The following is a 13,874-nucleotide window of genomic DNA, read 5'->3' on the forward strand; positions in this document are numbered from 1 at the left end:
ATGGATCTATAACATGACTTTTGTTATTCCATTACAGGTATGAACTCTCCTATGAGCTCCAGTCATCCTGGTAATTCTGGCGGAGGAGGCACCTCCTTCTCCAGCAGCTCCTTGAATGCCCTCCAAGCCATTAGTGAGGGAGTGGGCAATCCAATGCCCTCCCCACTCACCTCTCCACCCCCCCACAAGCCTGACAGTTCCCCAAGCATCAACTCCACCAACCAGGGTGCAGGGGGACCCTGTAAACTCCCAGCCTACTCTGACTCAAAGAGCCCAGGCAGCTTACTAGGGGCTGGAGGAGAGCAGCAGCATCCACACACCCCCACCAGCGAGGGCCCTCCTGACAAGCCAGACAGCCAGGCCAGCAGAGAGGTGGGTCCGACTGGGGGAGAATCCAACCGAAGGGTCCCTGACAACAAGTGCCACAAGAAGCTGCTGCAACTCCTCACATCCCCTACAGATGAGCTGGTGCCATCTAATCACACACCAGGCTCCACAGGTGATGCTAAAGACGGAACAGTGGGAGTCACAAGCCCCTCGTCCTCGACAGGTGTGTCCTCCTCTACAGGTGGGAATCATGGTGCCGTGTCTTCTTCTGGTGGCACAGGACATTTAACAAGTCAGTCACTGCAGGAGAAACACAAGATCCTTCACAAGCTCCTGCAGAATGGAAACACACCAGATGAGGTGGCTCGCATCACAGCCGAAGCCACTGGGAAGAGCAGCCTGGATTCAGGGGCACCAGAGCCTGGGCCTACAGCCACTGGAGGGGCTCGAGGATCAGAATCAAAGCAGGAGCAGCACAGCCCTAAGAAGGAGAAGCCTCACGCCCTCCTACACTACCTCCTTAATAAGGATGACTCTAAAGAAAATGGTGATATCAAACCTAAGCTGGAGGAGCTGGAGGGGAGAGGAGCTCAGGGTGCAGGGGTCACAAGCTCTGATCCCCACTGCATGGATGGGAAGGTCAAGTTGGAGCCATCAGATGAGGTAAAGCCAGGAGAATGGTTTGTTCAATGTAGTTTAAAATACCAAGTAGAAAATTGTCTGTAATTAATCTTTTGTCTCGATGGTTCAGACGGAGACCCTGGAGACCATTCTTGGTGTCCCAAGGAACAACTCTAGCTTCTACCCTGAACCTGACTCCAGAGCAGGGAAGGAAGTGGGAAACAAACCAGGAAATATGCCTGATAGTTTACATGGTAAGCAAGTGCAAATGAAACTAAATGTAACGCTTGACAGTAAAAGGGTTCAAAACACGTCAGTCCTAATATCTGAACCTAAATGTGTCGAGGGCTGTAATTTCACCTGGCATTGTGTGTCTTTCAGAGGGGGAGAGAGGCCCTATGCCTCCTGCTCAGCGCGCTGCCTATCAAAGAGCCTTGTCCATGGATGCCAAGCCCATAGGTGGAGAGGGAGCAGTAGGAGGCGGGCTGGCTGGGAGAAGGAATGTCCCCTGTCCAACTTTGGTCAAACAGGAAATCATGGACACTCCGATCCGAGGGGCCATTCCCAATGGCTTTTCCGGAGGCATGGGTGTGTGTCCACCACGAGGCAACCCAACAAGTAACTTGAACACTCTTTTCTTTGCAGTTCACAGGAAGCCTTTCTATAAAGGTCTGTGTAAAACAGACATTGGAGACATTTGTTTTATCAGCATTAAGTTCTTTTAAATTTAAGTTAAACCCCACAATCTATGAAAGAACAAAAGCTTAGGTTCCAGTATTTACTGTGTTGCTAAGCATACTGATGAAACAGTAATTTTTGCGGTCTTTGTGTTGTTCAGGAGCTATGGGCAGAGGAATGGGAATGCCCCAGCGGCCTCCCATGTCGGGGCCAGGGGACTGGGGGATGCCAAGGGCAAGTGGCAGCCCTGTGGCTGGACCAGGACACCCTGGCATGGGTCGCTCCGGTCCAATGGCAGGACCCTTGATCAACCGCTCCAACAGCGTACCGGCAAACACCAGGTCTATGCTGCAGCAGCAACTCATGGATATGGGTATGTCATGTCTCTGTTTTAGTGTGTGAAACTCTAACTAGTGAATATTTGGTGCTTGAACTTAATTGGTGCATAATATGATCAAGTATTCAAACACGAATCATTTTCTACTAATTGGCCAGTGGATAGTTTCACTAATTGTTTCCACTCTATATTGATTACACACAATCATCACCTCTGCAGGTACGAATGAAGCCAATATGGGTATGAGCCGGTTTAATGGACCTGGGCCCCCACCTCAGTCCCCATCCTGGCCAGACTCTGCTATGGGAATGGATAGACCGCAAGGAAGGAATCCAAACAGGTGAACCCTCCACTCTGTTCCCAACTCTAGCCCTCTGATTTTTTTTCAAAATTAACATCTCCTGTGTCTATGTGTAGTAGGGACCAGTTTGGAAACCCCCTGGAAGAGCTGCTGGGGCCTCTGGCCAACAGTGAGGGCCCAAGTGATGAACGGGCACTTCTAGACCAGCTGGATTCCCTGCTCAATACCGCTGATGTCATCGCTCTGCAGGAGATAGACCGAGCCCTAGGCATCCCTGAAATAGTAGGCCAGGTACATAACATCCTACACTATACATGTTTTGTTGCGTACAGATATTAGACATGAAATTGTGAAACCCCTAGTATCTGTGATTTATCTGTGATTTTTATGCAACTTTTTATACATCAGAACCAGGGACCTGAAGGCCGCCAGCAGGGCCCAGAGCAAGGCCAGGGACCATGCCGGCCATCAGAGCCTTTCCCAGGGCCGGATTCCTCATTGGGCATGGACCAAAAACCCATGTATAACCAAGGCTACCCCGGGCCTCCAGGTCCCCCCTCTCTGGGCATGCAGCCTGGTTATAGTGGCAACATGATGCAAGGCCAGTCTCCTGGAGGCTTCAACCCCGTGATGAATCAAATGGGCCAGACAGGAGGCTTCCCTGGCATGGCGGGCATGGGCAACCCCCGTGCAAACATGATGCGGCCTCGCATGATGACTGCGACCAAGCCTCTCCGACTGCAGCTGCAGCAGAGACTGCAAGGACAGCAGGTGACCACACAGACATGATGTCCACCCTAAAAGTGACTTCTAGTATTGCTACTTTTGGCCTGGCCAAAAAAACAAAACAAACTTGAATATTTCATTGGACTGCTTTGGGGAATATTCCCCTGCCATAAGGGAAGAAAACCCTGTTGATGGAAAAACTTGGTCAGTGTATTGGGTAGTCAGCTTTGCTGAACCTAACCTGACCAACTGAAGCATCCCAGTGACCACACTTCTTCTTCGAAGTTGATTGTTCACCACTGTCCCTCCAGGTTTTAATGATGCATTGACCAGTTCTTTAGAGTCCCAATTTTAGTAGTTTTGTCAATTTCCTTAGTCTTTTCTTTGCTTGATCCTGGCCATAATTTGACCCTTCTGAAAAAGATTGTCATCAGGTTATTAAAGAAATAAAAAACTATTCACTGCATCAATTAGGGTTAAATAACTTGTTGCAGGCTGAAACACTTTATTTACTGCAGTAATTATCCAATGGGAGGCTCTTACCTATTTGCGTAGTTAAATAAAGGTAGGGAATTTTTTGGCCAGATAGTGTAATGTGACAGTTATCCTATACAGGAATACTGAAAAGCAACTTGTGTCTTGTGATGTTATGGTGAAAGGGAACATAAAAACTAGCATATTGAACTGGATTCATCTTGTTTGATCTGGCAGTTTTTGAACCAGACACGACAAGGCGTGAAGATGGAACATCCCCCAACAGGAAACCCTGGCATGCATCCAGGCATGCAACCTGGCATGCAGCCTGGCATGCAGCCTACAGGCATGGCTGGTCAGGTATGTAGTCACCACTTCCTCACATCTAATATAGTGTGCATTTTTTTGTCACTTTCAAGTCACCATATGTAGGATTGAGGTCAAGTATTGACATTTGTCTGCAGCCTGGTTTCCTGAATGCCCAGATGATGGCTCAGCGCAGCAGAGAGATGATGACCATCTCTCAGATGAGGAGGCAGCGGATGATGATGCTGATGCAGCAGCAGCAACAACAACAACAACAACAGCAGCAGCAGCAGCAGCAAGGGGCAGCAGGAGGCTTCAGCCCTCCTCCTAATGTCACTGCACCAGCAGGAATGGACAATCCCATGGGAGGTCCCCCTATGAACCAGGCTGGACAGCAGGGCTTCAACTATGGAGGTAATTATGGTGAGTTAAATAAGATGGAGCCCTGCTTCATTTTGTCTTAGATCTTTTAAGATTCACATTCATGATTGTTATCTTGTTGTTGTACTTGCAGGGATTAACCAGCAGGGGGACCCATCCTTCATGGCTCCAGGAAGCAGCCCCCCAGGAAACATGATGCAGGGACGAATGGCAGGTCCTCCTCAGAACACCATGATGCCAGGGATGCAGGGCAACCCACAGGGAGGGCCTCTGTACCCATCTGGAGACATGAAAGGCTGGCCACAGGGTGGCATGCAACGCAGCAAGTATGTAGCAATAGAATAGAAATGTCAAACAATAGAGAGATTGAATGAAATATAGAGAAAAACAAGAAGCAAAATTAAAGTGTATGTGTGTATGTATGTATCTGTGTATTGCACCTGATATTTCACGGAAAATTGGCATTTTAGCACCATACTCCATTTGCAGAGTTAAATAACTTGTGTCAAAACTTTCTTTATTTTTCTGGTTTTCCAGCTCCTACCCCCAGCAACAATTTCCTCAGCAGGGCAACCAAGGCCAGTTTGGACCCATGATGATGGGACCCGGGCCAGTCAGCGGTGCCGGTGTGGGACAAATGGGCCAAATGCCAGGACAGAGGCACAGCCAGATGCAGGGCCAAATGCAGGGCCAAATGCAGGGCCAAATGCAGGGCCAGATGCAGGGCCAGATGCAGGGCCAGATGCCGGGCCAGATGCCGGGCCAGATGCCGGGCCAGATGGGCATGAACCCCATGGGTATGGGCAGAATGCCAATGGGACCTGATCAGGTAGGTTAAATAGACTTGCATGAGGCTTAACAGTTGTTTCGAAACACAGGTTGAAAAATGATTCCTTTACATGTCTGTTATCTTTCAACTGTGTTTGCAGAAGTACTGCTGAAGATGACTGACAGCATCTGACATCTGTGGCAGAGTGGTCTGAGCCCTGAGAAGAGCTGGACCTACACACTCAAAAACACACACACACAGTTAGAGTTCTCCAGCCTACAACGTGGCGCAGGAGACTCGGCACAACACACTGCTCATCCTACAGGAAGTGGGCTACAAGGACAAACACACATACTGTAATTCTGCTACGGTGATGCACAAACACAAGGTATCAGTGTGTGTGTGTGTGTGTGTGTGTGTGTGTGTGTGTGTGTGTGTGTGTGTGTTCACGTGAACGACCGGGACCTGTCGGGCAGTATTCAGTGTCACGGCCAGGCTGCAGAACAGGACTACGGTACAACTGGCTGTGGCGGCACTTTACCTGGAGGCTTCTGTGTGGATTAAAGATTGATGCAATATTTCTTCATCGTTACAGCCTTACTAGAGATTCAATGCCTTCACAACCATGGGTTTCTGTTTTGTTTCTTATCCTTTGGATGCGTCTCATTCTTGAAGTCATTGGAAGCTATAAGCACACAGTTTACTATGTTATGCAGATTGGAGCAATAACTCTCGACTCTATGCTTTAGACTGTAACTGAGCATCATTACCCCTGTTATAAGCAAGCAAATGGTACTGCAGTATTAGATGTCCTCTGTGAATATGAATTGTAAATATTCAACAAAATATATCAAACATGCTTTTTAAAGGCCCATTATTGCACAAAGTATGAGACCTGGTTGTATTTTTGTGTCCCATAGGTCAATACTGACTTGGCTTTTCTTTTTCTTTTTCTTTTTTTATGCTTTTGCAAATATTGCAGGCGTGTTTGGGTTTTCCTTCCCTTGTTTGTAATTTTCTGAATGCTGTATTATTTTTTTTTTAATTTTCCAAAAACTTCATGTTTTTCATGTTTTAGCGAGGCACTTTTACTTGTGATGAGTATCTGATGAGTTGAAGGTTTGAGCTTTCACATAGTTGGAGGTTTTATAGGAAGGTGGTGGAATTGAAGAGACATGATTGATTATGTTGGGCTTTGTTTGAGGTGAGCTGTATGGAGTTCTGCCTGCAGTATGGTGAAGATGGGAGCACACACTCCTCAGTTTACCAACAAGCCTGGTCCCTGCAGGGTTCTCCCCTCCCACTAGCTCTCTCTAAGTGCATTTTTCCTCACACCATCTTCTTTTGACTGTTATTCTCAACTTGCTGAATCTACCTTTTCAACATGCGCAATCCAAAGATATTTTTCCACATCTCTGTATAGTTTCTGAGGTTTCTGGTGTACATTTTTTATGATATGTGTTATATTAGTCTGATGGTAAATGGGTACATATCATGGATTCTGTTAAAGCATATGATGGTTATGTACTGTAAGCATAAAAGGCATGGGGCTCAGTTGTTCTGCTGCGCAAAGAGGACTGGAAACTCCACAGCAGGAAGTTTTAAATCCAGAAAAAAAAAAAAAAACTAAGCATGTTTTTGCTGTGAAAGAGAAATACCAATGGAATGAAATCCACTTTAAGACATATCAATATCTCTTCTATTTTTCAGGAAACAACTTCATTTTATGTCCAGATTTTGTTACTTCAGGAAAAGGGAACTTTGTAGAGTCTGAATGAAGTGCAAAAAGAGGCAAGAGATCATTTGGTTTGTTTTTGTTTTTCTTTGTTTGGAGGTCAGATAAGCTGTCATTTTACAGGATGTATATTACAGATTTTTCTGTTGATGTTGATATTGATGTAAATACAAATTTCTATTTAAACATTTTTGACTCTGGTTCTCATTATTTCCTCACTCTTATGAGCCAGTGATGCTGTATTTTACTCAGTCTGACTTTAGTACTTTTACATATCAGCTGGTAAAATGCATCAGCATAATCACATAAATACTTCAGAAGAGATGTGATAACAGATGTGAATTTGTGAATGAAGTATTTGGTTATTGCACTTGAATAAAAAGAGATTTTAGTGTAAGTCCAGTGCAAGTAATAGTTCAGTTATATTATATCCAGGTAAAAGTGAATAAATATAATCAGCAAAAATATTAAGGGTTGTACAGTGAATAAGAGGTCATTTAAAACATGGCAAACATTTTTCACTAACTTCCTTCTCCCTTCATCCCATAACCAGGAAAATGAATGGGTGGTGTGAAAAATCTGATATCTCTGATTCAGTTGTTTTTATAGTGTTAATAATGAATCCAGTATAGTCATGAGAATGTAGTGCTAAACCAGTGGACTGCTTTGCAAAAACCTGGCACCTACATGACTCACAAAGCAACTTGGACAAGATTAAAAGCAGCTTCCTCTGGGGCCACATGAGGTTTTATAAAACTTTTTTCACATATGCATAAGTACTACCATGTACTGTGTATTATCGTGTAAAAAAGGTGGGGTTACCCTTTAATGGAGTTGGAAAGAAGAAAAGGTTCTGCCACTCTGCTCAGTAACTTATATCTAACACTACTTTTTGTCTGTTACTGAACGATCCGTGAACAACTCATCTGAAACATGACAAGGACACAAGTGTAAGTGTGTGTGTGTGTGTGTGTGTGTGTGTGGGTGTGTGGGTGCAGGTGCATGGCACACGCCAATAAAAAGGTTGGATTTCACAAAGGTTATTTGTAAGAGTGTGTTCTGCCCCCAAAAAAACTTAACCAATGTTTTTGTTTTTATTTATGTAAAATTCTAATAATCAGGCAATCAGTAATTGTGGCTATTAGATAAATGTTCTAAAGTAGCATGTACTGTAACTGTACTAGTAGGCTACAGTATGTGATTACATGTTACTTGCCACCATTGATGAAGCAGATTCAGTAGAATGGATAGAGTGCAGTTCTCCTCTGTAGGATCAGATTATTATTATTGATTCATGGATGACCTGTTACTTTATGGATACTGATCATCATATTTAGTTGGAGGACTCATTTAAAGGTGCACTATGTTGTTGTTATTTTATTTTTTTTAAATGTTATATGCCTTAACAAGCTGTCTTTATTTTTATGTCTGAATAAACTGAATAAACAAAGTGATCTTAGAGGACAACACCATTACACACTCTTTTAAAACTCTATAAACTTTGTTTATATGTGGCGGACCCTGCCACCTTTCCGCCTTCAAACAGTGTTCTGGGGAGCTTATTTCCCTCTGAGAACAGCTTGTTTATCCAGTAATGGAAACAAAACATGATACTATTACCTCATCAATATCACATCAGTATCAAAATTCTGAACCTGAATTTCTTCTCCAAAATGAGGCCTAGGGCTCCTTTGAACTAGTCCGTGTACTTCTGGGTAATTTGGGTAAAGTGACATTACGGAAATACTCGAGTAAAGCACTAGTATCCCATAAGTGTCCTTAAATTGAATTTTGACTTTGGAATGATCAACAGATATCTGACGTCGCAGCAGCAGCTTCGTATTGACATATTAACAGGTTTTCTTGGCCCTCTCACCAGCAGGGGGCGCTGCTGCCCCATAGCATCTTCTCTGACCCCCACACAGGGGCCAACACAAGCTCTCCACCCTGCACTTCATATCATGCTCCAGGGGGCGAGGGCGCCAGAGAGCTGGACGAAAGGTTTCACTCCTGTTTATAGACTGGGGGATCAAAAAAATTATAATTAAAAATGAAAAGGAAATATTTGAAGAAATTAAAATAAATAAATAAATGAATAAGAACAAATCCGAGACACAGGCCTAATTGGATTTAATGGTAATAAAACATCGGGTACAGACTGATTACGGAGGCCACAATTGCCTGGTCCTCATTCTCTCCACAGCTCAGCCGCATTACGTAAGACGGATTTGTCTCTCCGACATATAGATAATTATTAGGAATCTAAAGAGGAAACGCTGCAAATGATTTTCAGGATAAAGGGGAAACACTGAGCAGTTGTGTGTGTCAGACTACTCTGTCCAAGTGCTTGTGGACGCTTCTGTAACAGCTCGGGCACTGTCGGTTCCTGACAGAAAAAGAGAGAGAAAGAAGTGTATATATATATATATATATATATATATATATATATATATATATATATATATATATATTAATGGTAAATGTATACCATACGACTGTACTGTGGGAATCTCTGCTCCCTCCCTCTCCCTCTCCCTCTCTCGGAGTGTTGGCGTGGTTCCCGGCCCATCTGCGGCCTGGCCCGTGGATTACTGTTTGTTAATGTTTCAATCAGCTGTGTGTTGAGGAATGTGGAGCTATTTAACCTGAACTTCCCCAGGTGTGCCGAGGCGCCGCTCAGTCTGGGCCCCGCCGCCCTCCCCTGCCCTTGGCACAAAGCTATCACACAAACACAATCACACACTGGCCACGCCGGGGCTGCAGCTGTGCGCATCGCACCGCAGGGAAATGGGAAAAACATTGCACCAGGGAGACAGAATAAATCTTATAACGAATCGGCTCGCCAAAGCCGGTTTAACCCCCGCGGTGCCGGGAGAGAGACGAACAACACAGCAGATTTACACGATAACATATTGGAACAGCGCAATTTCGTCATGGAGCGAGACTTGTTTTCCCCCGGATTTAATCCTGGTATCACCTCACCTCACTTCATGTCTGTCAGTCGTATATTACAAATTCGTAGAGGCTTGAATCACCTTCTTTAAAAAAAAAAAAAACAACCAAACAAAAAAAAAACAAAAAAAAAACAGATTGATCTGGATTCTGGTAATTTCATTCAGTTTCTATGTATTTATTTTATTTCAATCTCTTGCCACGATTTGTCAAATATCTTTTAAGACTTGACGATTTAAAGGGAGACTTCCTCTTGTAACGTGATACGCTAATGACCCATAGAGAAGCAAATTACCAACTTAACTGGCTACGAGCCATTATGTTGCCCACCAGCTCTGGTGTTATGTTACCTGAACGACTTAACAGCTTCTCTTCAGTGTTGCACTTTTTTTTTTCTATTTGTCTTAGTAACATCCACGTTACACTCCCACTACACTTCAGTCAGCGAGGGGGGAGATAAGCTGGTCAGATGAATGTGTTGTTAATCACAATGATAATAAGTCTGTAACTGCCCATAATAACCACACGTGTGTCATGTTTCACAGCTGTGGCTCTGGGCTTTCTAAAGGAATCAGGACTGAAACTCGTGATTCAGCACACACACACACACACACACACACACACACACACACACACACACACACACAATGACACAGAGGGGTTCTTGTTCAAAAATAATTGTCTTGTTTTAATAAAAACACCAATAAGGTACATTGTAAGAAAACAATATCTTATCACATAATGTGGCATTGTAATATACAATACAGTTTGTCGCTCAGGAATCTGAGAAAATGTGTTCTTTCTTCTTTTACAAAATTGTTGAATTCTCTATATGGTTTACACAAGATACAAAGAGCGTGACAGAAACATTAGCTTTCTTTAGAAACTCTACAAGCAACAGGCGACGCCAGTTGCACTGAACTCGTCTTGGTCCCCCGGCTAACCCAGTCTGTATCTGGACACCGCCGGTCTTCTTCTCTCGGGGCCCTCTGATCAATCGAGAGCCCGGAGTGACAGAGATCCCCTCCGGCGGAGGATGTCCACACAACGTCGTTTCGGTTTCTAGCATTTGGGAGTTTGAAACGTCCCTTACACAGTTCAAGGTTTTTCTTTTTTCCAAATCGATGTGATCGTCACATCAGGTAGCCTTGTTCGTTCTTCGCGGTGCTCGCTGTGGGGTGATGATGGTGCGAGCTCTTAGCGGCACATAATCCTGTCGTCTGAGCATCCGTTCTGCGAGGAGGGGAGAGAGAAAAAGAAGAGAGGGTTGATCAGTACAACTGTTTTACACACGAGGCGGTGACAAGCTGACTTTTACGCACAGGGCTGGCACCTTTACGCACGCGTCTTTGCGTTCGAAAACACATGTTTACCAGCGGTGCATTGATCGCGCAGTGTATGTGTGAGGAGATATTTACCTCGACTGCGATGCTGGCGAGCTCCGCGTTCAGGGTGGTGAGCGGTGTGCGAGGCACGCTGCTGACGGACAGCTGGCGGCTCTTCTCCGGCTCGTCGAGCTCGACCTGCAGGTCCCAGATGTAGTCGATGACGTGCTGCAGGATCTCCACCTTGCTGGCCTTCTTGTTGGTGGGCAGGGTGGGCACGAGCTCCTTCAGCTTGCTGTAGCAGTTGTTCATGTCCTGGAGGAATACGCTCATCTGCTCGTCCAGCAGCGGGATCTTGCACTTGGAGATGGTGAGGCTCTGCTCGGACAGGCAGCGCACCATGTCCTCGCCGCCGACCTTGCTCTTCAGGGCGCAGGTAGATCCGACAACCTTCATGTTGATTAGTGTGGGAGGTGTAGTTTCCAAAAGAAAAAAGGACGAGTCGAGCAAAGAGGCTGTTCCTCCTCTTAAGAGATGTCGGCTATGTAATGTTGACAGTTCGCAACATCCACATGGGCAAACCTCTCCGGATTTATAGAGGAGCAGGAGCCGGGGGGGGCGTGCCGGAGTCGTCCTGTTTGAAGACGGTGAGCCAATGAGGAGGCCGAGTTCGTATTGAGGGGTCGGTCCACGACAGCGCTCGCGGCCAATGAGCGCGCTCGGCTGGTTATCGGGATTTACAATCTGTTTGAGGGATGGCGTTACAAATGGAAACAAATGTGTGTCTTTTATGGGTAATATGTGGGAATCCAGCTGTCCATGGCTTGGGGACTCTGCAGGTGTAGATAGCCTGGGGACAGTCACGGGGCGCTGAATGCCTGGGTATGTGCTGTGAGAATGTGTGTGGGATGCGACAGGATGAATGGGATGAATGGTTAATGATAATTAGGCTGCCACAGTGCCCTAGATTTGCCTCTCGCAATTGTTTGATTGCACTGCAGATGTGGACGACAATGGTACAGTAAAAGTAAGACAATCGAGTGTCCAAACAATCCGTGGGAACAGATTCACTTTTTTTTTTTTAATTATTATTATTATTAACTAGAATTAGTTCGGGATGATTGAGTTAGTTCGGAATACAGTTTACAGTAAACGGCGCGGAATGCAGTCGCTAAATAGATTAGCCGTTATTCGATTTATCAGATCATTAGTTTAATAAAATTACTTTTTTTTTCTTTTTAGGACAGATTGTTAGCTGTTGGAGAAAACACGCTGCCGGGTCACTCCCCTCCTCTCTCTCTCTCTCTCTCTCTCTCTTTTTGTACGCTCAAAGCTCTCTTTATGCTCTCTAACGGCACTTTCCTCGCAGCACACAGCCTCTTTTAGCTGAAGGACGCCCAGTGTGAGCAGCAGCTTCACGGATTCCTTCACATGTTTCGCGGTGTGTGCTCAGCCTTGTGTGCACACTCAGATCGCATCGCTCTGTTCCGAATCTTCCCCCCAGATTGTCCAAACAAGCCCGAGCAGACTGGCAGGCGCCAGCGCGGTGACGTCACCCATTCATCCGAGCCTTGACGCCTGTCAGCCTGGCGCCGCTCGGGCGGTCTCCATGGAGACGTCAAACAAGAGGGCTCGCACTCCTCCATTCACCTGCGAGGCGCGCGGAGCCCTGAGAACAAACCGGCTCCGGAGCTTTGTCGTTCATTTATCACCTCAAAAAGCAGCGGGATGAGATTACCGCCCGGCGCACCTGCACAGGGCCGCTGTCAGGACGAGGAGGAGGGGGGGAGGAGGAGGAGGGGGGCGGGGGGTCGACATCATGTTGTTACCGCGTTTAACACTAAATAACCGATGCATTCCTCCACACAGCCCACTGGGACTACTGTGTGTATCCCTGTGGTTACTAGGAAAATGCTTTAAATACGAGATTTCGTGCATTTGAGTTTATTTGCAGGAAGGAAAGTTATACTACCTTATCAGCCCTCGCTGATGATTATGATGTCAGGACATGCATTCCGTTTAGAATTATAATGCATGCAGATGTACGCAGGGAACAACAGAAGTTTTAAACTTAAAACAACTTTTTACCCTTTTTTTTCCTATCACTTCTCCATTACAGGTAGCACACAATTCCTGCACATTCAAAACCTTACTCAAGAATAAGCACTTAAGTATTATAAGACAAATGTACTTAAAGTATTAAAAGTTAGTAAAAGTACCCATTAACCAAAGCAGTAGCCCCTCTCAGTGTCATATTATCATGTGACTGATTAGCTTTACTGATCAATTAACATACAACTTTTTTTTTTAATATTGTACCAGTGTGAATTGATATTTTCTATATCATATAGTGTCAGCTGATAATGTTGTGTATTGAAAATCAGCATATGTAAAGTAACTAGTTACTGAAGTAAATGCAGTGATAAGAGAGTAACTAGGTACATTTTCTCAAGTACTTTACAATACGAGTACAATTTCGAGGTATTTTTACTTTAGTCTTTCCATTTTCTGATACTTTATACTTCCACTCCACTACTACTACTAAGGAGGCAATTTTCATACTTTGTACTCCATTACTTTAATTTGATAACCTTAGTTAGGTTTAGTAGTGGCCACATGAGTGCATTTTTTTAAATCAAGGTATTTTATCAACAGACTTGAAAAAGACAAAAATCAAATCAGATTTTCAGAAAAATACAGGATCAGATACTTGGCCAGGCCGATAAACAGTCAGCCCATAATACACAATATCTACATACATGTATATATTTAACTTTTATTTGAACTTTTGATACGTATTCAAATGTGTTATCATGTACTTCAAGACTTTTACTCAAATGTTATTAATGTTTGACTATCACTTTTGCCAGTGTTATACAAGCATGGTATCTTTACTTTCACTTGCAGTAGGAATTTTGGGTACTTTACAACACTGAGTAAAT

General features: G+C 44.7%; 2 protein-coding genes across 3 annotated transcripts in view; one reads left to right on the forward strand and one right to left on the reverse strand.

Moving 5' to 3' along the window:
• LOC119021176 (nuclear receptor coactivator 3-like) overlaps positions 1-6,845 on the forward strand; it is a 30,484-nt gene extending 23,639 nt beyond the window's left edge. The window contains exons 12-23 of one of the 2 annotated variants that reach the window (XM_037101246.1): positions 38-990; positions 1,079-1,202; positions 1,330-1,566; positions 1,787-1,999; positions 2,183-2,303; positions 2,381-2,555; positions 2,673-3,035; positions 3,702-3,824; positions 3,929-4,193; positions 4,285-4,477; positions 4,689-4,980; positions 5,081-6,845. In XM_037101246.1, the coding sequence (XP_036957141.1) occupies positions 38-990; positions 1,079-1,202; positions 1,330-1,566; positions 1,787-1,999; positions 2,183-2,303; positions 2,381-2,555; positions 2,673-3,035; positions 3,702-3,824; positions 3,929-4,193; positions 4,285-4,477; positions 4,689-4,980; positions 5,081-5,092 (3,071 nt within the window). In that variant the 3' untranslated portion in view covers positions 5,093-6,845. The remainder of the gene's footprint in view (positions 1-37; positions 991-1,078; positions 1,203-1,329; positions 1,567-1,786; positions 2,000-2,182; positions 2,304-2,380; positions 2,556-2,672; positions 3,036-3,701; positions 3,825-3,928; positions 4,194-4,284; positions 4,478-4,688; positions 4,981-5,080) is intronic. The other variant, XM_037101247.1, reaches the window with a different exon arrangement.
• Positions 6,846-10,268: 3,423 nt separating this feature from the next.
• id1 (inhibitor of DNA binding 1, HLH protein) lies at positions 10,269-11,505 on the reverse strand. The gene is made up of 2 exons (XM_037101248.1): positions 11,026-11,505; positions 10,269-10,840 (listed from the first exon to the last, which is right to left on the reverse strand). The coding sequence occupies exons 1-2, from the start codon at positions 11,386-11,388 to the stop codon at positions 10,805-10,807; spliced, it is 399 nt and encodes a 132-aa protein (XP_036957143.1). The 5' UTR covers positions 11,389-11,505; the 3' UTR covers positions 10,269-10,804.
• Positions 11,506-13,874: the final 2,369 nt, after the last annotated feature.

This window comes from Acanthopagrus latus, chromosome 6 (genome assembly GCF_904848185.1).
Source record: "Acanthopagrus latus isolate v.2019 chromosome 6, fAcaLat1.1, whole genome shotgun sequence".
Classification (NCBI taxonomy): domain Eukaryota; kingdom Metazoa; phylum Chordata; class Actinopteri; order Spariformes; family Sparidae; genus Acanthopagrus; species Acanthopagrus latus.

Excerpts from the sequence above, each read along its gene's own strand:
- id1 (XM_037101248.1), bottom strand. The coding sequence starts at position 11,388 with ATGAAGGTTGTCGGATCTACCTGCGCCCTGAAGAGCAAGGTCGGCGGC. Across the intron at positions 10,841-11,025 it reads TCGCCAGCATCGCAGTCGAG|AACGGATGCTCAGACGACAG; the intron begins GTAAATATCTCC and ends CCCTCCTCGCAG.